Source organism: Haliotis cracherodii, unplaced genomic scaffold (genome assembly GCF_022045235.1).
Source record: "Haliotis cracherodii isolate W230 unplaced genomic scaffold, xgHalCrac1.p SCAF_16, whole genome shotgun sequence".
Lineage (NCBI taxonomy): Eukaryota > Metazoa > Mollusca > Gastropoda > Lepetellida > Haliotidae > Haliotis > Haliotis cracherodii.
In genome coordinates, this window is record NW_027266271.1 from 23455866 (window position 1) to 23481651 (window position 25786).

Consider the following 25786-nt stretch of genomic DNA (forward strand, 5'->3'; position numbering starts at 1 on the left):
TTCTCCATCAATTAGCTTACTCGTGTCAAGTCATGCAATCTCGACGAGAATATAATTTCCAAACTTAGATTTTTCTTAAATGTATAACACATGAGGCTGGTACATTGTGTGTCATGTTGCAATGCCTGCACATTTTTATTGTCAGCAGTATAAACATGAAACTGTAACAATTGTATTCACTCTTTATATAGACACCATCATAATACGATGTCAAGGCTACTGCAGCTTTTAGGAATCATTGGAATTGCTTTTGTACAAATACAATCTACGCCAGGTAAGTCCTTCACCAGTTATTCCTACATATTCTCACACATGAATCAAATAATGCACTGAACAATACGAATATTTAAGGAAGATAGCGAAATATTTTAATAGTTTATTTTGTGCATTTTGTGAATTAATTCCATCTTTAATCCAATTGAGATCCGTAGTACATATTATATTGGTATAACTTCGGACTTCAAAGGTTACGCATTGAGTGTATTCGATACGTTCTCAAAGGGACCTCACTACATCCACTTCCGCATATCTTAAACGGACACAATAATAACAAAGACAACCTTATGTTAATTTGATTATGGGTAATTGCTATAAGATTAACTGTAGGATAACGTTATATATAACTGCAGTGAAACATGACATTTAAGCAATTCTGATGAAGAGACGACCTTCATGGGCAACATTTTTACCTTTGTTACGCTCTCATGCAATTAACATTACGGTATTTTCTGGCAATGTGCTTCACCAACATGAGGTGGCGCAAGGATGAGACTTTTGTGAACTCACTGTGCATATTTGCATCACTAAGTAACCAGGATCTGTAGATTCATCGCGAATATGACCCTTGGTCTTCAGGTCAAACGCTTTAATTAATTAGTGTGATTTATGGCCTGCGTTACATATTACTTTCCTCTCCCATCACCTGAACACCACCATTTGGGTAAAAATGATTAATAAATAATGATTGCATGATCCTCATAATTTCAGAATTCAACTGCTTACGGACAAGTGATAATTGTGCAGCTGACGGCAGCTGTGCCCCCACCGGAGACTGCACGTGTACAGGTACAAAGGGCAACTATGACTGTGGAACAGGTAGATGTTTATAAACGTTCTCTGAAATCATCTACGGAATACACTTTGTGTGTTTGTTGTTTAACGCCAAATCCAGCCATATTCCAGCAATATGACGCCGGTCTGTAAATAATTGAGTGATTGACATTATGAGAATTGATCCACGCAATTGGGAAACGATGATATGCATCAAACAAGTCTGACCACCCGATCCAATTAGTCTCAATATTAGAAACGTTTTCTTTCAGATACTACACCCGTTGGCACTGCTTGTGCTTGTGAAAACACCGGGTCTATATGCCTACCAGATGAGACCACATGTGTTTGCTCAGAGAAATTCTACGGACCCAAATGCCAGTACAAAACATGTAAGTACATCTTCCGCTTTTGTATACACAGTAAAAAAAGTGTTGCACCCCCTATACTTTTTCATGGAGGGGTGTTTTGAAAGGGTGTAAAGATAACCGAATAAATATCATAACCAGGATTTCGTGTATACCAACAAACCAGTGTATTGTCTATACAATGAACTTAAATGGGGTATTCCATGACCTTATGGCATGTAATAATCTCATGCTGAACTTTTACGAAAAATGAACGAACAACGAAGACACATTAAGTATGGTGACATCTCAATAATTTTTAGTGACCAAATTCATCCAATAGGGTAAGAATGTCATATGGAGATTTGACGAACACAGTAAGTCAATATCGAGAACTTCCACCAAGCACTTGGATCACAGCTTGAAGTCTTCGTCTCATACCCCTCACCAGACGTTGGAATCGCTCCATGGGCAGCTGCTGCCACTCCTCGTGTAATGCTGCTTCCAATTCACGCAAGTTCTGTGGAGGAGGGTCCCGACGATAAATCAGGCGTCCCAAAATGTCCCATACATGTTCCAGAGGATTCAGATCTGGACTCATTGCTGGCCATAGAATCTGCGTCAGAGCATTGTTGTGGATAACCTGGGTCACAGCTCGTGAACGATGTGGTCTGGCATTGTCATCCATGAATATCGGTCTGGTGGCCAGTGGATGATTGTCAAAATGGGGCACCACAACTGGATTCAGCACCTCTTGGATGTAGCGCTCCCCTGTCAAGTTGCCTCGTATGGTCACTAAATCAAGCTTACAATCAAATGAGAAGCATCCCCAGACCATAACAGATCCACCTCCATATGGTACAGTTGGCATGATGTTTCTTGCAGTATAAGCTGTTCCAGGACGCCTCCATACTCTCACTCTGCCATCCACAACATGCAGAAGGAACCTGCTTTCGTCCGACCAGTAGACTCTTCTCCAGGACCTCAAGTTCCAGTTCTGTCTCAGTCTACACCAGGCTAGACGTAGTCGTTTGTGGTTGTCTGTGAGTTTAGGTCGCTTGATAACCCTTCTGGACTTCAACCCTGCAGCTTTAAGACGATTTCTCACGGTCTGGGTACTGAACTGTTGACAAGGAAGCCAAAGACGTTTCAAGGTTGTGCTTGTAGCAAATGGATGACGCCTTACCACCCTCAACAACGCTCTGTCATCTCTAACTGTGGTCTTACGTGGTCTGCCAGAGGGTCTGCGATTCCTTACATCATTAGTTTGTGCGTGTTTTCTGACCAAACGGCTTATTGTTGAGTAGTGATGTCCGGTTCTTCTGCCAATCTCCTTGAACGAAAGACCTGCTCCATGAAGGCCAATCATCTGCCACTTGACTGCTTCTGACAATCGTCTACCCGGCATTGTGGGTTACAATAAACTGGGCTGTCAGAGAACATCTTTTATAGGCGATGTTGAGCTTAAGAAGATACTGCAATCTGCAAATGTCATGCACCATGCAATTCACGTGCTGATTGCTACGTTTTGGTGATCATCTTCCCTCCGAAAACATTACACATTTCACATCAGATCCCCAAGGAATACCTACCATTAAAACCAGAGTCGGGCGTTTTAAATGTTGTGATGTATCAAACGTATTAGTGTGGGGGTGCAACACTTTTTTTACTGTGTATATTTCACATTTGAGAAGGAAACATCTTTACTAGTTAACCTCTACTGTATGCTGTTAAAGGAACATTGGATGATCATGACAGTGATATCGATGTTGTCACATCCCAATTTGCCCTTTTCCACCACAGAACAAGAACAACCTTTACTATATACGTATTTTCAAAAAGGTCATTGTTACAAGTCTTAACATATATGTGTTAAAGTCAAATGATAGTTCATCTTTACCTTTATATTAAGTTATACAAGTGCACCTTCTGCTCAGGAATATGGTTCTCGAACACCTGTTGTCGTCACCGATTGTCAGTGATCCGTTCATATAATGTTCAAGCTGTTTTGTCTTTTATGCCCAATTGAATCCGTTTCTGGGAATAATAGAGACTCTGTAGCTAGTTATTCTCTGGCGTGAACATTTTACATTTAATAGAGTGTGGGATGTGTTAACGTTCCTTTCTTTATGTACGATATTTCCTTAATATATGGAAAGGAGATAAGATAATATCTGAGCCTTCAATTACGTGCACGATAAATAGGCTTCACATCATGGAGATTCCAAGGTAGAATATAGCAGCAAAACCAGGCGAACATAATTTGATATTAGAGATTATGTGGTCACAAGGATTTAACCAGGTCACCTCCTTGGGAGACACTCTTCTGTTCCAACCGCGAAGATGCTGACATATGCTTACATGAGAGGCCACAACTGTTGATTCAATTACACTCTACAGCATGCATTTAGTGAGTTTCGTTGAGTCTTCCTGACGCTTTGATCAGTATTTAATTCATACAAAGACTTGAGAGCTAAATATGGTAGGAAAGACGCAGGTCGTTGTGATAAAGTGATGTTGTTCACAAATGACAGGTCACACCCACAACTAATACGCTAACTCAAACCTTTTCTGTGGAATTGCAGTGGATGTGAGTTGTTCGAATGATGGGAACCACGTCCTGAACGTTAACGTACCCGGTACCCCAACGTGTTATGTGAAGGGCTTTGAGAGCACCTGCAGCTTTACCACAACTCAACCCACCGGAACACCGACGGGCTGGATGGGAAACTTTCTGGAAGCATCCCTGACAGATCCTACAAACTGTGGATCGCCGACACCTGCGGTTTGGAACAACTGTTGTAGTAATTAAGCTAACATAAAAAAGCAAGATTCATAGAAATAAATGACAAGGTCATGAAGTAATGCAACTGCATACACGGTACTATCCACATGGCATCTGAATAAATTATTATTATGTTTCTCAATAAACAAAAGGTTTTATTGTATGTAATGTTAAATTACAGGATGGGGGTGGAATATCAACTAAGTGCTTTACAGTGATTTGCCGGTATGAAGCCTCGTATCTCACAGGGCTCGATTTTGAGGCCACCTTCTGCTGCGGTGATGCGCAGAAGACGGTTACAACCGCAGGCTTGAGCTTGTCAGAAAAGTAAGTATAATTTCGAGTCCTTGTCGTATTGACATACTTGAAAGGTAAAACTCTCCTGGTCACCAATCACGAGGAATTCATACTTATAACATGTTATAATACATGCTTGTTGAGTGTAAACCAATTGCTTCGGTCTTGCTCCCCAAATGGCTTCCTGTCCCTGTCGCGAAAACAGTGTTGTATAATGTTCACTCACAAAATTAGACATTTTCACCACTTCTACATTCCATGCTACCAATAAATAGGTTAAGTACAAACACATTCATATACTGAACCGCAAAAGAAACGTTTTAAATCGGGACTGGGGCAGGCCACTGCATGGTTCTGATGCCATTTTGCTGGTCTCTTGTTGCTATCGCAGTGTTGGCACGGGTGTTATCATGCTGAAACTCCTGGTTGCGACAACGTGCCAAATGAGGTATGGCGTGTGGTCTCAAGACTTGATTAATGTACCGAGCTGCTGTGACACCATTGCCTCTCCCTGGACCGATGTTCTGGAAGGCCACAGGGCCGACTATCTGTGGACGACCAATTCCACCCAACACCATGATGCTTCGACTACCCCACGAGTCTCTCTCAACAACACAAGCATCCGATATAACGTTCCCCACGGCGTCGCCACTCTCACTATGTCATCTACTGTTGAGCTACAGTAATGGCTCTCGTCTGATAAGAGGACTCCTCTCCACTGCTGGTGGCGCCAGTGCTGGTGCTGTGTTGCCCACTGAAGACGGTCCCGGCGATGACGTGGTGTCAGAATGGGTCCTCGGTGTAGCCTGTGACAGTGGGGGTGTCTGCTCGTCAATCGTCAACGCACGGTGTCCGCACTAATGTCCAGCTGTCCAGCTTGCAATCGTCCAATGGCTTGGTGTCGCTGATTTCTTGTCAATCTTGCCATGTGGTACCAATTCAATAACGAATGAATGTTATCCGATCTGGGTGGATTTTTATAGAGCAAGAAATGGGGGAACGCAAGTGCATTTCAATTTGAGCGGAACTCACCTGCAACGGGTTACCATAGCCATTGCCGTGATGCATTTAGGCGATCGGTGTTATTGTCATCTGCTTTGTTTTTATCATCAAATTTCATTTTTTCGGACAAGGTAATGTTAAATTTGAGACACTTTGAGAAAAATTACCCAGATATTTAAATGACAACTTTTCATGCAAAGTTACTTAAGGTGACGTTTCTTTTGCGGTTCAGTATATTATTTTCGGTTATCTGCAAAGTCGTTTGGCCCTTGTGACCATCCGAGTTATAATTGATGTTAAGTAGCCGATGTCAGTCGCAAGAAGGCGACTGACGTGATGCGATTTCCAGAGTCGGTGCCTTGGGTGACGATGTCATCCAAATATTTACAGACCATGGTCATATACCTGGAATATAGCTGAGTGCGGCATTAAACAACAAACGAACAAAACAAAGTCTTTTGAAAGTCTTCCCTCAGCAGAAGGCATTGAGTACTTGAAGCTGCATTCATCAATGTACCCATTTAGAAGTTTACTGCATGAGCATCGATGTACGCAGTTGTGCCAGGTCGCTCATGTAAACACCTTACCCTAATAAATCGACTTTCACGTCAAGGTTTGGTCACTAGAAAGCTGACTTGACTCGGTATGAAGACCCGCATGCAAGAAAGATAATAACATATGTGAATGATAATATAGGAGGAAATTTGTGTGTAAGAGAAAATTACTCGTTACGTTAGAAATTTGCATTTAATATTTTCTAAAATGTACTGATTTCAGCGGACTGACTACAACAAAAGTTGATGCAGATCCTGCAGGGAATATTGTTACGGTGGTGATGAAGGACGGTTCTGACGCACTAATAACCAGTGGGTCCGCAGTTGATATCGGTTCAACGGTTAAGCTGGAATTCACACTTGATACTGCCTCTGGTATATATTTTTTATAACATTCCAGTTTTAGCAGACACATTTTCATGCATCATCGAGACACTATCGTTTATTTCATTTTCTGTTCGGCCTTTGAGTAACGGGGATATATCTATGTGTCAGTAGTTGTTTATATGTACAATACCAGGCTCAAATGAAGTGTATTCATTTTGTAACTTTATGAACATATATGGAACTAACCTTTGTGTGAGGTTTTATTACATTATCATCTGAGGAATCTACCTTCTGACATAATATGGTTAAGTACATCTAAAATACATTGACTAATTCCATGATTCTAAAATGTTCTACAACAGATTTTGCAGCAATACGCGTCCTCTCGTGCAAAGCCAAAGATGGCGGATCCCTGGAAGCTGAATTTATTAAAAACAGGTATGGTTTTAATCGTCAGTATCAAAATATATAATAATTAATCTTTACTGTCGGTAGTTTCCATTATTCCAAAGAAAATCGAATTAAAACTTGACTGCTTTAACTGCAGTTGCCCCGCAAAGACATTTGTTCAAAGCACCACGCGTACACCTGGCAGTCCAGTCACAATTGAAACAAGAGCTATCAGGTTCACATCAGGTTCAACCGTCACTTACGAATGTAAAGTTCTTGTCTGCAGACAAATGACCGAATGCGCATCGGTGAGTATACATGTATATAATGGTACGTTACTGTTATAATTGGGTTTTGTTGATTAATTACGGAAAATGATCATTGTGTCATACACACCGATAGAGCAAATCTTTGATCCACACTCGAATATTTATATGCCGCAGTGATTCGGCCTCCGTAATGTGCGTAAAACAACGGTTACTCACTCCTTCGAAGATAATAATAATAATTTGTTTGAAATTGTTGATACATTGTTTGATATTGTTTGGTACATTGCTTGATATTGTTTCGTATATTGTTTGATATTGTTGGTACATTGTTTGGTAGATTGTTTGGTAGGTTGTTTGCTACATTGTTTATGTGAACAATACAAGTAAACCATACTGCAGAAATCGTAAGCTCATTAACCCGTGAAGATTCCGGGTAGAATAGGTCTTCAGCAACCCATGCTTGTCCGAAGAGGCGACTAACGGGATCGGGTGGTCAGGCTCTCTGGCGAGGTTGATGCATGTCAATGTATTCCGATTGCGTGGATCGATTCTCATGATGTCAATCACTTGACAAACAAACAAGCAAACGTAAGCTTATTAAAGTTAAAACATTTTTCTTTATCATTGCACTGTTTCTTTATTGTATGATTTCCTCACCATGTTTCCAGATAAATACAAGAATACATGACGAGTGTATCGGTTAACTACAGATCGAGGGATAACGTTTTATTACATGTTTGTTTATAGGCGTGTTGAAGTTGGGGATCTTCCGGTTTCGGGCTTAAGAAGAGAGAAATAATCGTCTCTTTTTTCACTATCCTCCCTGAAAAACACAAAAATATACGAGGCGTGTATTGGTTTAACTACAGATTCACGGATAACATTTTTATTCTTGTTCATAGGAAACGTGTACTGGTGGAATTGTTGGTTTCGGGCGTAAGAAGAGAGAAATAGTGCTCTCGTCTAACTCCACTGAACAGAAAACGCTTGTCACATTTATCAGAGTCAACGACCCACTTGCAACATCAAATGGTACGTTATTATCAAGCATGGCAAACGGATTAATAGTTCTACCGGTAGAGCAGGACATGCTTACCCTTTTGGCGAAAACCTGGTTTCATACTTCATAAAGTGTCCACCACCATTTTGTCTTTTATGCCTATTGGAATCGGGACGGCAGATAAGCTAGATAATCGAGACTGATTATTCTCAGGCGTTGACGTTTTATATTATATCGTTTGTTTGTACTTCTTTGTGAACGTAATTCAAAAACAGAAAATATTAAAACCGTTCACATTTGCGATGGAAGTCCGAAGGACCCTGAAAATATCGACTTCATTCATTCATTAAATATTCTATAAAATAACCTCCTTCCAGTGAAGAGTGCTGTTCAAGACGTTGTTGCGCAGACTGGTACCATCAATCTAACAGCCGCAGTGATTGGCTTGGCTGTCGTTGTCCTCGTCCTCCTTGGAGCGTGTCTTCTCCTTGGCCTTCGTCTCATCAACAGGCGGGCACCTGTTACAGACACCAAAGGATAAAATGTTGGACTTTGTTTCTATTGCCAATGACGAATCTAAAGTCATTGTTATATTAATTATTATTAAGTCCTTTGTTATGTTTATGTTGTAGGAAAAATACAACTTTAGCTCCTATATTGTGACAGTTTTATGATTAAGGCCTACGATTCCTCTTGTAAATTCACAGACGAAAACGTCCCGTAAAAACGAAAGTTGAAATTTATGCGTTAAATCACGTCAAACCTTTTCTAAAAATTTGTATACAAGATTAGACATAAGAAAAAGTTACACAATTTTTAATTGTCCTATTTTTTAGATATGTCACAATAAAAGATACATATTTAAAGTCGATGAGTTTGTAGATCACATTCAAAGCTAGAAGTTGTTATTTATGTGAATCATTCGTTCGCGCAAGATGCAATGGTCATAAACGTCTGTGTCATTTATCTTTATTACTCAAAAGTATTTTACTCTTTTGTGACTGCTATTTTGGTCTATGGATATACGTGAAATGTTAAATCAGCCGAGGGATTTAATAAATGTTTGAAGCTGTAATTTTGTATTCATCGATACAAATACATGTATGTGGTAGATATTCATAAAAATGGATTTCCCCAGGAATTTCATCAAATAACATGAATCAGTTTCAACGGAAAATGGAGAGTTGTTATTCTTTGGCATTGACGAATTATACAAATAATATTTCCATCACTGAAGGCTTTTCATAATGCTTGTGGTAGTGGGCTCGAGTACAACAGAAACGACACACAAGGTTTGGGGAACAAACACCACGTAACAAACTGACCGGATCCATTTCCATGTCCTTATTACGTAAAACGTGAGATTATGCCTTTCATTATGTAATACATAATCTTAATTTTTTTTAAACTTGATTAGATGTCAGAAAATGTAACACAATTATAAACAGTCATATAATTTAGATATGTCACAACACAAGATACATTTACAGTCGATGAATTTGTACATCACATTCAAAGCTAAATATTGTCGTATGTTTTCATCATTCGTTCTCTTCTCTTGCCCTGCATAGGTGATTAACATCAGTCTTATATCTGTTTTACTAATTGTAAGACTCTTGTGTTACTTATTTTTGTGTGTGTAGATATACGTGGAATGTTTAATCAGCCGAGGGATTTAATAAAAAGTTGAAAATGTAATTTTGTGTTGTTTATGGAAAGATATACTAAACAAGTATCTTTACGTGGAAGATATTCATAAAACCATTCATTGCTCAAGGAATCTCCTTTGATAACATGAATCTGTATTATGAAAAAGTGGAATAAGTACACTATTGAAGGGTTTTCATAATTCTTATTGTATTGGGCTGGAGTACAGAACCGACATATCAGGTTTGGGGAACAAAAGACCACCAGCCCCCAAACTCCGCGTAAGAAACTGACCGGATCCCTTTTCATGTCTTTATTACCCTAGGGGTACGTTATATAGGTCTTCAGCAACCCATGCCTGCCGTTAAAAGCGATTTTGCTTGTCATAGGAGGCAACTAACGGGATCGGATGGTCAGGCTCGCTGACTTGGTTGATGCATGTCATCGTATCCGAATTACGTGGGTCGATTCTCATGATGTCACTGGGTTGTCTGGTCCAGACTTGATTATTTACAGACCGCCGCCATATAGCCGGAATATTGTTGAGTGCGGCGTTAAACAACAATAAAAAAATAAAGAACCCACGATTATCGCTAAAGACGACTCCAGGCCACAGTGAAAGACAGCGAAAGCACGTTTATTTCGGGGTTTAAAGATTTGACTTGTTTCAGGAAGTATTTACCAATATCCATATTTTGGGGGTTTCATAATTCTCGCAAATATCACCCATATGCCGTATTCAGTGAATCTATTTCAGTGTGAAGAATGCGGAAAATGTTTCTCACACTCCAACCCCTGAGCAGTATTGTGAGGTGCGACGAGGTCAAATGGGATTTAATGTCGCGTTCAAAATTATTGCACTTACATTGCGACGTGCATGCACGTGTGGGGGGGGCTGCTTGTACAAGTCCAGACTGATGCCGATTTGATAGTGCTAGTCCACTGAGATACCATGCCATACCAGTTTAACATGAGTACTTCAGTATACTTGCTCCGAGCCGACCTGTGCTTGTTTAGCCCCTTTACACCGAGCACCAGGCAGCATAACAACAAGTACCATCTTTTAACGTCATTTGGTATGATGTGGCCGGGCGGACGCTCTACCACCAGATCACGGAGGCGGCCAGCAGGATTGTGATGCTGACTCATCAAGGGTCATGCACAGTCGGTGTTTATCTTAGTCAGTTTTCCTGACAGGTAAGGCACACCTATATAATGCAAGACATGTTATGGCAAAGAAAACTGGTCTTGATTATCTGGGGAAAAGATTTCAATAGGAATAGAAAACAGCGGCGAAAAATACATGGGTATTAGTGAGTGATAGTTTTAACAGTTTTCCAGATATATCACGGCTTGTCAGTTCAATGTGGGAGGAAAGCCCGAAGTGATCCAGGTCTCAAGCGTTTACCACTTTGATGAAACCTACTAGCATGGATATGGTGCTGACAAACCTAGAAACATAATCGGGTCAAACCGGGATTCGAACCCACGATCATAGATTTCTGGCTTGCCCAAGGGACGCAGCTCTGCACAGCGAATTGCGGTGCCTCACACGACTGAGACATCCGCATCCCCAAGTGTATATAAACGGATCACTGAAAATCAGTGATGACGCTAGGTTCTGCCCTTCCTTGCTGGTGCTTTGTTACCAAAGGCTGTAATACTTGGAAGAAACACAATATCGTATTTAAACTGTTACGGTTTCTCGTCACAAGCGCCAACAACTCACTTCGATAGGAGAGATTGCAAAGTAATTTCTGATGGCCCCACAATTGATATGATAAAGTACAAAACATGAAACCGGAAGTTCAGCCGGAACATCGTCCACTAAAATGTTCTCAAAAGCGAGAAAAAGCAACCAATGTTGTGAGGCATTGGGCTTACTGTTTTGCAGTTGGGACGGTTAGTAACGAAGACTAAACACAGTATTACGGCGTAAAATTGCAATAAACTGAATTGTCTAATCCTAGATACCAGTATGTCATTGCAAACTTAAAGTTTGCTAAGGGTCAAGTTTTGATGGTATAAAAAATCATCCAGCAAATAAAGATTGAAATATCCCGGCACACTTGATTAGGTAGCCCCTACAGAACCTCGGATTCATCACTTGTTAACTGCTCATCATCAGAGACATTGATTGGCTTGGTGTATGGCTCGACGTCATTGGAATCTGAGGACGTGGCGATGGATCCATTGGTCTGATGAAAGCAGATTTTTGCTGCACGCCAAAGATAGGCGAATGCGGGTTTTGAGACACAGAAACACTGTGTATGCCCCGAGGGACATTGTACCAACAGTCCCGTATGGTGGGGGTGTCGTCGTGGTGTGGGGAGCAATATCTCATGACTGTAAACTGGACACGGTAAGAGTACGAGGAAATCTCAACGGCGATCGATACATCAGGACATCATCAATCCTGTTGTTGTGCCACGGTTCTCAATTGTGCACTCGCCACTCGACCTTTGTTTTTGAACGACAACGCTAGGTCCCGTCGTTCTCGTACCGTGACTGCATTTCTGCAAGGACACAATATTGACACTTTGCCTTGGCCCGCTATGAGTCCAGATTTGAATGCTAATGTCCTTGGACATCGGTTGCAAGCAATGGATCCACTAGTACAGAGTGTGGCAGCTATAGAGTCAGCATTGCATCGATAGTGACAGCAGTTACCTCGTACGCGTGATCGTATCAGAAGACTCAATGGAGGAATGAGGAGAAGGGTAGAATCTGTCATCCAGGCACAGGGCGGTTACACTGGCTTCTGATTTTCAGGATTGTGATTATCTTTGTAAGATAACAATGAACGTTTTTGGACAGTACTTGGTCTTTCATACCTGATCATGGAACTTCCCAGGTCCATACTTTTCGTGGTTATCAATTTTGCTCAGTTACAGTACTATTGCAACTGTGTTATTAATGCAAATAAAATATTGAACATTTGCATCATTTTCTGTGTTTTCACTAGTCAAGAGTGAGTGAGTGAGTGTGGTGTTACGCCGCTTGTAGCAATATTCCAGCAATATCACGGCGGATGACACCGGAAATGGGCTTCACACATTGTACCCATGTCGGGAATCGAACCCGGGTCTTCGGCGTGACGAGCGAACGCTTTAACCACTAGGCTACCCGACCACCCCTCATTAGTCAAGAGTCTCATCTTACACAAGACATTTAATTCTTCATCATAGCCCAGGCATGAAGCGAATGATACCGTGTTGTTGGACAGATATGGTCGCAAAACCAGTGGGTGCTTGATTAGCTTCTGGTTGTATAGAAAGTCAGGACACTAGGGGTGAATAATAAGGAATTTAGGATACGTTCAGCTAGTGTTTGATGGTCGTATGATTTATTAATTGCAAATGGAAGATATACATACATATATTAAAAGAGAACTGAGTATTTGCTGTATAGGCCTGTGGACTCTAAGGTACCGAACTAAAAATTGATTGAATGTCATCCCGTCCATTAAGACACAATCTTATAAGGAACGCGATATGTTATCCGTTCCATATGGGAGGGGCTGTCGGGTAGCCTAATGGTTAAAGCGTTCGCTCGTCACGCCGAAGACCCGGGTTCGATTCCCGACATGGGTACAATGTGTGAAGCCCATTTCTGGTGTCCCCCGCCGTGATATTGCTGGAATATTGCTAAAAGCGGCGTAAAACCATACTCACTCACTCACTCCATATGGGAACTTTTCGATATGGAAACAATATTAAATAATCGCTGAGCACATTTTGATAAGGAATGCTAAATCGTATCCGTTACATATGGACACTACCTCACAAGGAACACACTATGATACCCGTTTCGTCCTGATAATAATAAATATAAATCTACAGACATGTTTGACATTATAATTCCGAAAAGGAAAACGATATTATACCCGATGCTTCAGAGAACGCCGTGATGGGGAACACTGTGGCATGCACCACTTACACAGTTTGCATGAAGACGTAAGTTTGTGTTCCCCTTCGCCGCACAGCAGTACACCTGCCATGCCACGGCAGCCCGTCAACACAGGTGTTTGAAACCTGTTAAGTATCATTGTAAATTGTAACATAAATGTAGGTATGTTCCCTGATCTGATTGGTTAAAAAGTGTTGTCGAATGAGCATAACATCGCTGAATTTTTGGGGTCTCATCACCGTGTATGTATACATTAATTAATGGAACTATTTTTGAAATCATCAACATGGAGGAACAGATGGAAATTTACCCTGACTTCCACATCGGAGATTTCGATGAAATATTGAGTGAATGGGGCGACGAGACATTTTCTGAGATAATACAAGAATTTGAAGGTAAATGAAATTTACCTTTTTCCATTAATTACAAAATCATAATCATAAATAATGTAATTTTCTTGGGCTTGGCCAAAGGAAAAAACAAAACAAAATCAATTTTTAACAGAGTAAAAAACATTTATTGCAACTCTATAATGACTTTCATACATCCACCTAATTTTGTTCTTATTATAACCCACAAAAAGCTGTTGAAGCTGAAAACCGTTCTGAGATGGCCCCCGAACTAGGAAATACAGCCAGCTTTTCCGTAGAGCCCAAAGTTCAAGCGTCCAGTCACCGCTTCGCGTCCCTTGATACAAAAGCAGTACAGGACATCGTGGATAGGAACCTCTCCAAATCTACTGGGAGTTAAAATATTTCGACGTAAGCCATTGAAACATAAAAGAATACATAAACAAATAAAAAAAAATTCCTACGCAGATTCGATCAACATCAGCGAGAGTTACCTCCCTTACACCATTGCCATAATAGCAATGTAAAGCGTGACCAATGTGTCATCGCAAAAATTGGCAATAATATAACGAGATTGACCAAAATCTTAACATAAATTAAATATTTCGTTTTGTAAGATTTGAGATATGTTATACTAAATGGATATACGGAAATTTCATTTAAACACGACACCGTAATAATAACGAAATACTCCCACTTACCGTCACATTTGTACCCTGAACACGGCAATCTTTTCACTTCCAGAATGGCTTGGTTTCCGAGGTTTTGAACCCACGTTCGAAGAGCTTCCTGCTTTTCAACTGAATGAGAGACTGAGGTTCTTTTATGCCGAAGTCAGAAATGCTGAGGGAGAACTTTACTCAAAATCGAGTTTTGTTGGGTTGCGTGCTGCCATACACAGGCACATCAGGGGGCCGCCATTTGAGCGCAGCATAAACATTATCCAAGACCGGGAATTTCACACTGCAAACTGCCGTCACTTTACTGTCAAACGCAGGTATTGAATCGCGAGATTTGCAGAATTACCGGCCACAAATCCGATGAATCGTTGAAGTCGTATTCCATTGACTCGTGCTCGTCTCAAAAACGACATTATTCGAACATTTTTCAGAGACAGGAGCAGCTCGCTAACGAACGTAATTTGGTACCTGTCATAGATACAAATATCCTGCCACTGTCCACTGCTCCCGTGAGTGATTTCCAGGTTAATTCTTCTGCTAATTTCCACGGCCTCTCTCACATATGTTATTCCACTGTAACAGTAAACAACTTTTTTCAATCCCAGCTAAGCTGCATGTCTGAAATTTCGCACGTTTGACGTCTCTTGTCACCACCTCAGTTTCAGGCGAGTTGACACTATCTTGTACAGGGGCCAAACAGTATGTACGTCTTTTCTAATTTTGATTATTTGTATTTCATAGTTACGCATAACTACAAATTACAAGTAAGATGAGGAACTGTGATAAAGAATTGAATTTGTGATATTTCCTGTTGTTTATTTATTTTCTGAGAAATGAGCTTGAACATGTGACCACCCCTTTCGTAAAATGGACCCTCATTATTGGAGTACCTCGAAACCATTGATCGGTTTCGCGGCACCCCATATCATGCATCTTTTCGAAGGTGAGCACGAGGAGACGTATTACTAACGACAGTTTTGTTGTGTCATGCGCTCAGTAAATTAGTTCCTCCTAAATATCGATTTAATTAACGTTCATGTTACAATGTCGATAAATATTTCGTTTTGTAAGATTTGCGTGATGTTATGCTGAATGGATGTACGGAAATTTTTCATTTGAACACTCCGCCTTACGGCGTCGTGTTCAAATGAAATTTCCGTACATCCATTCAGCATAACATCACGCAAATCTTACAAAACGAAATATTTATCTCCTAAATATGCAACTACATTTTTAACGTTTGTTCTCAAGGCAGTATCTTGTGAAAGATCGCAAAGTAATAAATATGTGTGCCGGATCTTTTCAGTGTATATGATAGAATACGCCCTTGTTTTTCAAGTTAATACTTTTTTTATATCGCCTGTGATACGGATGACTGCTGGTATGTCTTTTTGTTCGTTCCGTTTCTCGGTGTGTCAGTCATTGGAGGGAAGTACTTTAATGTAATTCTAGATCAATCCCTGATATTACATGACTTAAAATCATAAGGTAAAAAGGATTTTTATGTGAAAAGATTATGTATATTTTTCTCATCTTTGACATTTACTGGTTGTTTACTCTTCACGACAACAGTAAACAAGAGTCGCACTGCAACGTCTTTAGCAATAACATAAATGACATTGCCTATAGTTCTAATACAGTGCAGTTCGCCTACATTGTAGTTAATTTCAATTTAGTTCGCCTACATTGTAGTTAATTTCAGTTTAGTTCGCCTACATTGTAGTTAGTTTTAGTTTAGTTCGCCTACATTGTAGTTATGTTCAGTTTAGTTCGCCTACATTGTAGTTATGTTCAGTTTAGTTCGCCTACATTGTAGTTAGATTTAGTTTAGTTCGCGTGTGTGTGAGTGGTTGCTTGTACTCGTCCGGACGGATGCCGATTTATAGTGCTAGTACACTGAGATACCATGCCGTAGTTTAATGTGAATACCCCACTCAGACACAGTGTACTGACTCCGAGCCGACCAGTCCTTGTTTTAATGCCGAGCGCCAGACAGGGTAACAACAAGTACCATCTTTTAACGTCTTTTGGTATGACGCGGCCGGGGATCGAACACCGGACTTTCCGATTTCTAGGCGGACACTCTAACTCGAGACCACAGAGGGGGTCCTTGCAACAAAGCTGGTTATTGCATTCTTAAAGCTGAAACAACAGGGGTTCTTTTACATATTGTTCCGTGTATATATATGTGTGCGCTTCTATAAAGAATCTCCCACATTCTTAGTCTGGATAACGCATGTTTGAAACGGAAGTAATATTATTGTTATTATTAGTTACAGATTAAAATACAAATGCTGCAAAGAAGGTTTGGGTGATCCTGGCAGTCAGGCTGGTTCATCATCAGCTCAGGGTCCTTGCCCCCTCAACACGCAGCCCAGACAGCGAATGGCACTGCTCCCAGGAAACACTGCCGAGTCACACCCACTGAGAAGTAAAAAATTAACTAAGATATTACAATACATCTATCAAAGTCTACGAGTGCGTAGTAAACTACTTAGTAAATCCGATATGTCCAGAAATAATAAGTTGTTTTGAAACTTTCGCATCTAGATCACGAGTATCTACATTTCATTTTTGTCTGTTTGTTTCTACTAGAAATGCATATACATTTAAATTGTCAAATTGTCCTGACATGATGAGTATATTTCTGATAGATCCTCCTGATAGATCCTTTTGTATTGAATGTCGCGCTGAAAGCCTTTACGACGTAAAACTTCATATTTCCATCCCATTCCTTTTGTATTCCTTTTGTATTCCTTTTGTATTTTTTACTACTATGTACTATATATACTGCTGCCACTGTGGTTATTACCAATGTTATTACAATACCTTTATTATATGTCAAGCATCATATTAGTTATCAAATAATTATAAAATGCGCTGTACAGCTGTAAATAATATTGTTTATCTGTATGTGTATATGGGCCAATGGCCTTTCATACAATAAAGATTGATTGATTGATTGACGTTTCGGAGAATGTGAAGACTCCCCAACACTGCAACCTTCCGCATTACCCAGTTTGTCAGAAGGGATGTATTCCTGGCAGAGAACCCAGGCCTAAACGCCCTCTACATATTCCGGGTCGTAAAATGGATGGGCTTCTGTGTCAAAACCACAAGCATGACAAAGACGGTAATAAAATGATCGAGCTTCACCATCATGTTGCTTAAGATACGGTATTTGTGTCAAAGCTGTGCATCCACTGACAATGTGTTGGACAATCTTATTACATTCAATGCGTAATCTACATTTCATATTCACATTATGATGCAAAATCACACACTGACGGTTTCCAGTGGGAAGTGACTGGTCTTGAGCAGAACCATTGGCTATTAGGTGCCTCACTCTGGCAATGTGGGTTCGAATGCCGGATGAGACTCAACCCCCAAAAAGGACGAGAATCTGTACTTTACTGAGAAAGTGTTATCCCAAATATAACATTTGTTACTGTCAACTGCTTGACAGATGTGCAAAAGTATGCTTACATCGTAAGGTGAACACTGACGTCTCGCAACGTAGGATAGCTTATGTTCAGCGCTTTATTTTGATACTTACATCTCCAGTCTGTATATGATAGTCAGTTTGATGTTCGTGTTTTCCCCACGTTTAGAAACTCACGTTAGCTTGCTGCCCCCGTCAGTTGTATTCCCCGGCGGTCCCGTCTCCTCCGAGGTTTATTTATAGACTTTCCAGCTGGATCTCGTATCTTCACACTCCAGACTCCGTTAAATCGTTCACGATGTCTCGCTACTGGAGTGGTCACGTTCGAAACTCAGGTTTCGTCAGTAAGTGGGTTCGCGGCTTTGTCGATTTATATCCTGACTTAGTCTGGTTGTGCTGAAAGTAGTTACTGGGGTTTGTAATACTGAGTTTTGCTGGTAATTCGTAGATAAACAATTTTCTCCTGATTCCTAAACTCTAAGTAACGAGTGTTTCTAATACTTCGTTTTTCTAGCGGGGGCACGGGTGGCCTAGTCGTCGAAGGCGCCGCGATTCGCTGTGCAGAGTTGCGTCCCTTGGGCACGCCAGAAACCTGATGATTGTGGGTTCGCACCGATTATGTTTCTAGGTTTGTCAGCACCATACCCGTGCTCGTGGGTTTTACCGAAGTGGTAAACGTCCGAGACCTGCATCACTTCGGGCTTTCCTCCCACATTAAGCTGACACGCCGCGATATAACTGGAATATTGTTAAAAGCGGCGTTAAACCCAACTCACTCACGCACTAGTTTTTTAGCAATACGTGGATAAGCAACCATCCCGTGTTTGACTAGGCGCTTAGTGACTAGTGTTTCCAATACCCGTTTAGCCGTGGATAACCAACCTTCCCGTGATTAACTAACTATTTGGGAACTTTAGTATTTGCCTTGTTCAGTGAAAGTGACAGAAACTTAAGTCGATTAAGACTAGTTGTTTATCAGACGTAATCATCCAGTTGTGTGGTCTAAGTGACTGAGTTTAGGGATAAGCTCTTAGTGTATATTTCCCCTTTGTTTATTGAGCCGTGGTCATTCACTCATTAGAGTGTGGAGTTAATGGACTGAGGTGTTAATTAGTCGGAACCGACTTAATGGGCAGTCGACGCAGCTGGTCCATATCTAGTCTAGTGTTCTAGTGTTGTTTTAGCTGTCTTCCTTTTATAGCTGTGATACAGTTGCTTATCTAAAACTTGGTTGTATATTTGCACTGATAGAAATAATTTGTGATCTGTGTGAGCGCAGATTGGGATTTTTTAAATTGTCAACCATCAGTATAATTAGTAGTTATTTAATAAACCTGAAAATCTATTACCACGTTTTCTTTATCACTTTATTCTTATTTTATGACACTTCTGACTATTGGAGCACGGCTCCGTGACACACCTCTTGAGAAATATAAAAAAAAAATACTTGTGTTTTATTTTTTATGGCCACATAAATAATTCAACAATGTGTACGTCATGGTACATCATTTAGCCGTTTGGAACCGATTACATGAGTCAACCCAATGTCTGTACATATAAAATGACACCTGAAGATCCGTGGTAGAACAGGTCTTCAGCAACCGAAGCTTGTCGTCAAAGGGGAATACCGGGATCGGGTGGTCAGGCTGGCAGACTTGGCATGTCACTGTATCCTAATTGCGAGGATTGATGCTCATGATGTCAATCACTGGATTGTTTAGTCCAGATTCGATTATTTACAGAACACCGTCATATAGCGTGAATATTGCTGAGTGCGGCGTTAAACAACAAACAAAACATGTCTAATTAACGCATCTCCACTGAAACATGATATCATAATCGGTTGTTCCTACAGCAAATGGGAAAATGTTGTCAAAGATTAAAACTTTTCTATTCTCTTGTGTTTATGAAAACAATTTTCGCTTGTGTTATCAGAGGGATACTTTTAATGAAAAAAATCTAAACATTTTTGTCGTTGACAGACCAACTCCACTCCACTGTCACTCCACTCCACTACAACTGGGGTATCTGACAAGTGGTATGCGACCTCGCAATACAATGGTTCAACACAATATCTAGCACGATAATGATATATTTGTGGGATATTGCGTTGAGTCATTGCATTGTATGTGAACCGAAGACGTTAAATACAATGAAAGATTGAGTGTTCTGACGATGCTGAATTATTATCTCCACACAAAGAGCTTCAAAGATATTGTAAGACCCCTACGAGCCGAAAAAGGATATCATTTGACAGTTTTGCATTATTAGGGACTGGCAGCTGTGTTTGTATCCGTAAACAAACGTCATGCACAACGACACACCCATTCCAGGAAACACTTAAAGTAAGAGACTATCGTTATTTACACCTTTACAAGTTTGATAATGGTGACGCTAAGGCATTTATCCCCGGGATAAGAAAACTGAGTAAATCCAGTTACATGTCCTCCTTTGATGTGACATTTGATTCAGTGTATATATTTTATTAAAGTGACATACCATTGTTGGCTTATTGCGTTTGAATAATAAAATGCAGCATGTGGATGAAGCAGGCAATCACTTTTATACCCAAAGTAAAAGGGTGTCTGAACTGTGGGAGAGATGTCAGTATTTAGATAATTGACATCCGAATGGTCTGAGCGTTATTTGTGGGGTGCGTACCTTACCCGTTTGATGGCCCAGTCGGCTAGAATCTAGACTTCGAGGCTATTAAATGCATGACCCATGACGATCCGGGTAATAATAGGTCTACACCTAAACTGAACTGAACTTTACTCAGGCCGCTATCAGCGGCATCAGAGGTACACAAATATTTCAGAAACATAATACATATATATGTAAATATTGAATATATACAAATACATCTTGGCCGAGCATGCATGCATATTTATACAGATTTACTATGGTAGCAATAATATAAGATGTTTGTTTGTTTGTTGTTTAACGCCGCGCTCAGCAATATTCCAGCTATATGACGGCGGTCTGTAAATAATCGAGTCTGGACCAGACAATCCAGTGATTGACATCATGAGCTTCGATCCACGCAATTGGGATCGATGACATGTATCAACCAAGTCAGCGAGCCTGACCACCCGATCCCGTTAGTCGCCTTTTACGACAAACATAGTCACCTTTTACGGCAAGTATGGGTTGCTGAAGAACTATTCTATCCCGGAATCTTCACGGGAACGCAATAATATAAGAGGTCGAGTTACTTGATAGGTTTAAACAATGACATGATGATTTTACAGAATTTGGACAGTTTTCTCAATGTTCCTAGTCGTGAATTATTGAAAAGTAAATTCATTTTATACATATTGGGTTTAATGTAGTTGAATCTGTGTAAAACATTTTTCTTTCATTTTCTAAAGATGGACACATAAACAAATAATGAAATTCATCACCCATGTCAGTGTTTTCCTGCAGTACGTTTAAATAATATTCAAAATTTAGGCAATCATTTTTGATGATACTGTACATAGTGCCTTTTGAAGACTTATCCCTTGCACTTGTCCAACATTGTAGGTTAGTGTCATTTAATTTTATATGGACAAGATTTTTGAAACTTTGTGAAAACTAAATGTAGCTAAGCCCAAGTTCATCAAAAGTTCGTTCGATATATGTAATCCAATTATGTTTATATTTTCCAAATAGGTCTTCATTAAATACCAACTTGTATACAAGATAGGGTAATTTAGATGATTTCCCTGAAAGTAATTTTGCCCCAAAATGTATCACTTTGACGATGTGTGACAGATGGAGTCTTCCAAGTTCCCCATGTACCATGAAATTTGGAGTACATTTTCTTAATGATAAAAGATATTTTAGGAAACGCAAATGTAAACTTTCTAGAGCTGAGATGTTTTCAAAACCCATACAGCCGCAGTTGACATTCAAGTGACAAATTTAACTTCCGCATTTGGCATAAAACATAGAACATAGCATTCGTTGCTTGTTCTAATAGCTTTTTCTTTGTTGTGAAAATGAATTTTTATTATTTTTGAAGGATAACACCAAGGTAGTAATAGGAATCAACTTTATCCAAAACATCATGACCAATTTTGAAATTATGTTTATGATCAGTTTTTAATCGACCAAATATTAATATTTTAGGTTTGGTAGTATTAACCTTAAGCCTCCAGTGTATACAATAATTATGAAAAAAAATGTATTTTAGATCATAAGCTTTTGTGGCCATTAGCACTGAATCGTCTGGGTACAGTAATACAAATAAAAATGATTCGATCATAGAATTCATCTGGTTTCTACTGGACACCTTTGCATAAGTCCTGTACAGGAGATGCTTCGAGGTCATTTAAAAATATTGCAAACAATATTTGGCGACAGATTTTCTCCTTGTCTTACTCCAGATTTACATGAAAAGAAACCTGTTAAATTACCACTGCAGGAAACACATGATTTGGTATTCTGGTACATATTATAAATACATACATCCATAGACACATATACATAAATACATACCTCGTGATGCAGGTGCGGAGCACGGCCATGGGCGGCTTCAATGAGGAGCGCACCAGTATGCCGGAATACAGGAAAATATACTTTTCTGAACTACTCATATAATGAAATGCATTATCTACTGAAATTGCTTCTTTAGCTAAGTAGTATCTTCAATCATCATAAAATGGACATTCTATTAAAAAGTGACATTCATCTTCAACATAATTTACATGATCATTTATAGGATTGGCCTGACAGTATTTACAAGTCAGCGTTAGTGTTACAGTGATAGGTGAGTGGATACCTGAGAACAATGGTTCAAAATCAAGGACCTCGAAATCTTCTATTTTTGGGAAAACATTAGCTCTCGCTACAGCATAATCAACCAAGCTTACTCCTTTACATGCAACTTTGCCATGTCAAACTCGGCCATTGACAATGTATATATTACTGTTTTTACATAAATCAACCAGCTTATAACCATTTGATGTTGGAATCCCTACATCCTGACTTGACCTTTCTAATTATACATTAGCATGATTTATTCTTTCAACATCATTCATATAGTCAACAAAATCGTTGGGGAATATATCTTCGTTGATAGAGGTGGAGTTTGTTGTAATGCAATCTGACAAAGTACGTGTCCTTGCATTAAAATCACCAATGATAAAAATACTATTGTCGCTGATAATTTACACGAGATTTCATTATGTAGTTTTGGAAATATTTCGTCAGAGTAATATGGCGAACCCTCTGGTGGGATATATGAGATACCAATAAATACATGTATCTAAATTACAGGATACTTTTAATATTTCATGGGAAGCGAGAAACCATATAGCATATTCCGAGGATTCGGCTCCGTATTCATGCTTCATAGCAACGGCTATACCGCCTGGTTTTCTACCAGTGCTTGTAATTCTAGGTTTATGAAACATTGCATATCCAGGAATGTCAATACATCAAATTCATCTAGTTTTGTTTCATCAAAGCATAATATTTCATAGTTTGTAATAAAATTCGTAAATACAGGAATAAATAATCTAGATTTCAAACCACATACATTTAAATAAATCAGTTTAAAATGAGAACCATCACTGTCAGGTGATATGAAAGCGTCTGTTGGCGAGGGCTCATTCATACCCAGGCTGCTCTGTTGGTATATCATTATCTGCATGTACACGAATATCGTCAGAATTAGATTCACGTGCTTTTTTGTTGTTGGGTGACACATTATTGTTATTTGTAACATACACATCACAATGGTCTTCACGCACAACATTTAGCGAAATATTTACATTGTCATTTGCATTTACAGTGTTAGGCCGACGTTCATTATATGCCAAGATATGTGTTATGTAACGGTCCTCTTCGATTCGTCGCGTCTTGCATGGTTGTTTATCTCGGGAATGTTCATGAACATTGGCATACGGAGGTCTGAGTGACCACATAGACTGTCTCGAATCTTCGAACGGATTCTCACCAGGGACACAACCTCTGTTGTTAATAAACAGTCTATCAACATTTCGACTTGACTTAAGTCCTCTGCGTTAGGCCTCTCCCGACAAAGGGAGAAGCTCTCGTCGCCGTTCAACACTTTCGGGTGGGAACTGTTCACTCATACCAAACTTTGTGTCCTTGGGGTTCTTCGCACTGGTCAGAACGTGCCATCTCTCATCAGTTAGAGAACTTAGCCACTATCGCACGGGGTCTGTTTTCATGTCGTGGTCCCATTTATGAACTCCCACAAGGCCAATCTCTGTGTTACACTTCATCTCCCGCTTTATGAAGTCCTTTATGATATCTTTCGGCTCTTCGCCAACCATCTCCGGTATGCCATGAAATAGGAGGTTGTCTCGCATTGATCTCACTTTGAGATCAACTACAGCCTCCTTCATATCCCTCTGTTGTTGGTACAGGGAGTCTACATCGTAATATACATCATCCACATCCCTACCGATTCTAGCATATTCCGACGAAGTGTAGTCAGTATGCTCTGTCAGCCGCTTTCGTTCTTTAGTGCTTTCAGATTTAAGTTCTAGGCTTGCTGAGACACAATTCTGGACACAAGACTCAACTTTAAGTACTCTTGTGATGGTCTGCTTCGGGGTATTTTTCAAGCGAGGTCAGTCTACCATCAATCATTGTGAGTTTATCATCAACGCTGCCTACTCGCTGCACTCTCTGTTGTACATAGTGTACCATGCTAGTCAGGTGACGCATCTGATCAAACAATGTCTTGACCCAGCTAGTAACATTCGAATCAACATTGACCTGACTCTGAGATCCCGATATATTCAGCTGGCATGAATAGTCCATATCCCGTAGATTTCCCAGTGTTATTGGTGGGTTAGGCAGTTGTTAAGTAAATCCTTGGGGGTTCTAGATGTCATATTCAGGGCGATTTGTCTATATTATAGAGATATGACCAGTTCGCTGCACCATTTAGCCCAGTTACGTCACGTACCTTCTCATTCGCGAGAGCCAGGAAAACACGTCTGCAGTGCTCGGCATCCAAGCCCAAATCCATGCTTGCCGTAAAAATGTTTCCCATATTTGTCGTAAGAGGCGACTAACGGGATAGGGTGGACAGGCTCGCTGATTTGGTTTCATGCATGCCATCGTATCCCAATGGGTGGATCGATGCTCATGACTTTCATCACTGGATTGTCTGGTCCAGACACGATTATTTACAGGCCGCCGTCATATAGTTGGAATATTCCTGAATGCGATGTTAAAAAAACAAACAAAAACAAATCACAAGATTAATTGATATGAATGAGGATATGATAATGTTGATATGCTTGTTCATTAATTATATAACAGTATTCATTTTCTGCTACATTTAATTTACAAACCATCGATTTGGTGATATGAACAAAGCCCAGTGTAGTTGGTGTACGATGACCAAACGCATCTAAGTCGCCTAACTTGACCACGAGATCCTCTCTGTCACCTCTTCCAATAATTAAGCACAGGTTGCTGGGGACCTATTCCGACCCCGGAATCACTTAGTGAATGTGATAAATCAGGTGACATTCGGGCATTGGCATCATTTATGAACTTAGCATAAGTATTTTATACACGCTTCATTCAACCCCATACATTCTACCGACCTTCGTGACAAATCGTGATTATGCTATTTTACTTAAATAACCAAATAGTTGTAATGATGTATCATCTTATGCTACTACGTGTATAAGTATATGGTGCTATTCATACGCCAGTTAATCACATGGCTCTTCTAATTAACTGTATTTGATACCCTCCCCCATC

The 25786-nt window shown here is 40.0% G+C and overlaps 1 protein-coding gene and 1 pseudogene across 1 annotated transcript; one reads left to right on the forward strand and one right to left on the reverse strand.

The window, feature by feature from the left end:
* Positions 1–207: 207 nt before the first annotated feature.
* LOC139463496 (EGF-like domain-containing protein 2) lies at positions 208–8566 on the forward strand. The gene is made up of 10 exons (XM_071244766.1): positions 208–274; positions 988–1095; positions 1323–1442; positions 3983–4182; positions 4364–4509; positions 6259–6410; positions 6725–6800; positions 6910–7060; positions 7924–8053; positions 8399–8566. The coding sequence occupies exons 1-10, from the start codon at positions 208–210 to the stop codon at positions 8560–8562; spliced, it is 1314 nt and encodes a 437-aa protein (XP_071100867.1). The 3' UTR covers positions 8563–8566.
* A 15077-nt stretch (positions 8567–23643) lies between these two features.
* LOC139463631 (uncharacterized) lies at positions 23644–24733 on the reverse strand (annotated as a pseudogene).
* Positions 24734–25786: the final 1053 nt, after the last annotated feature.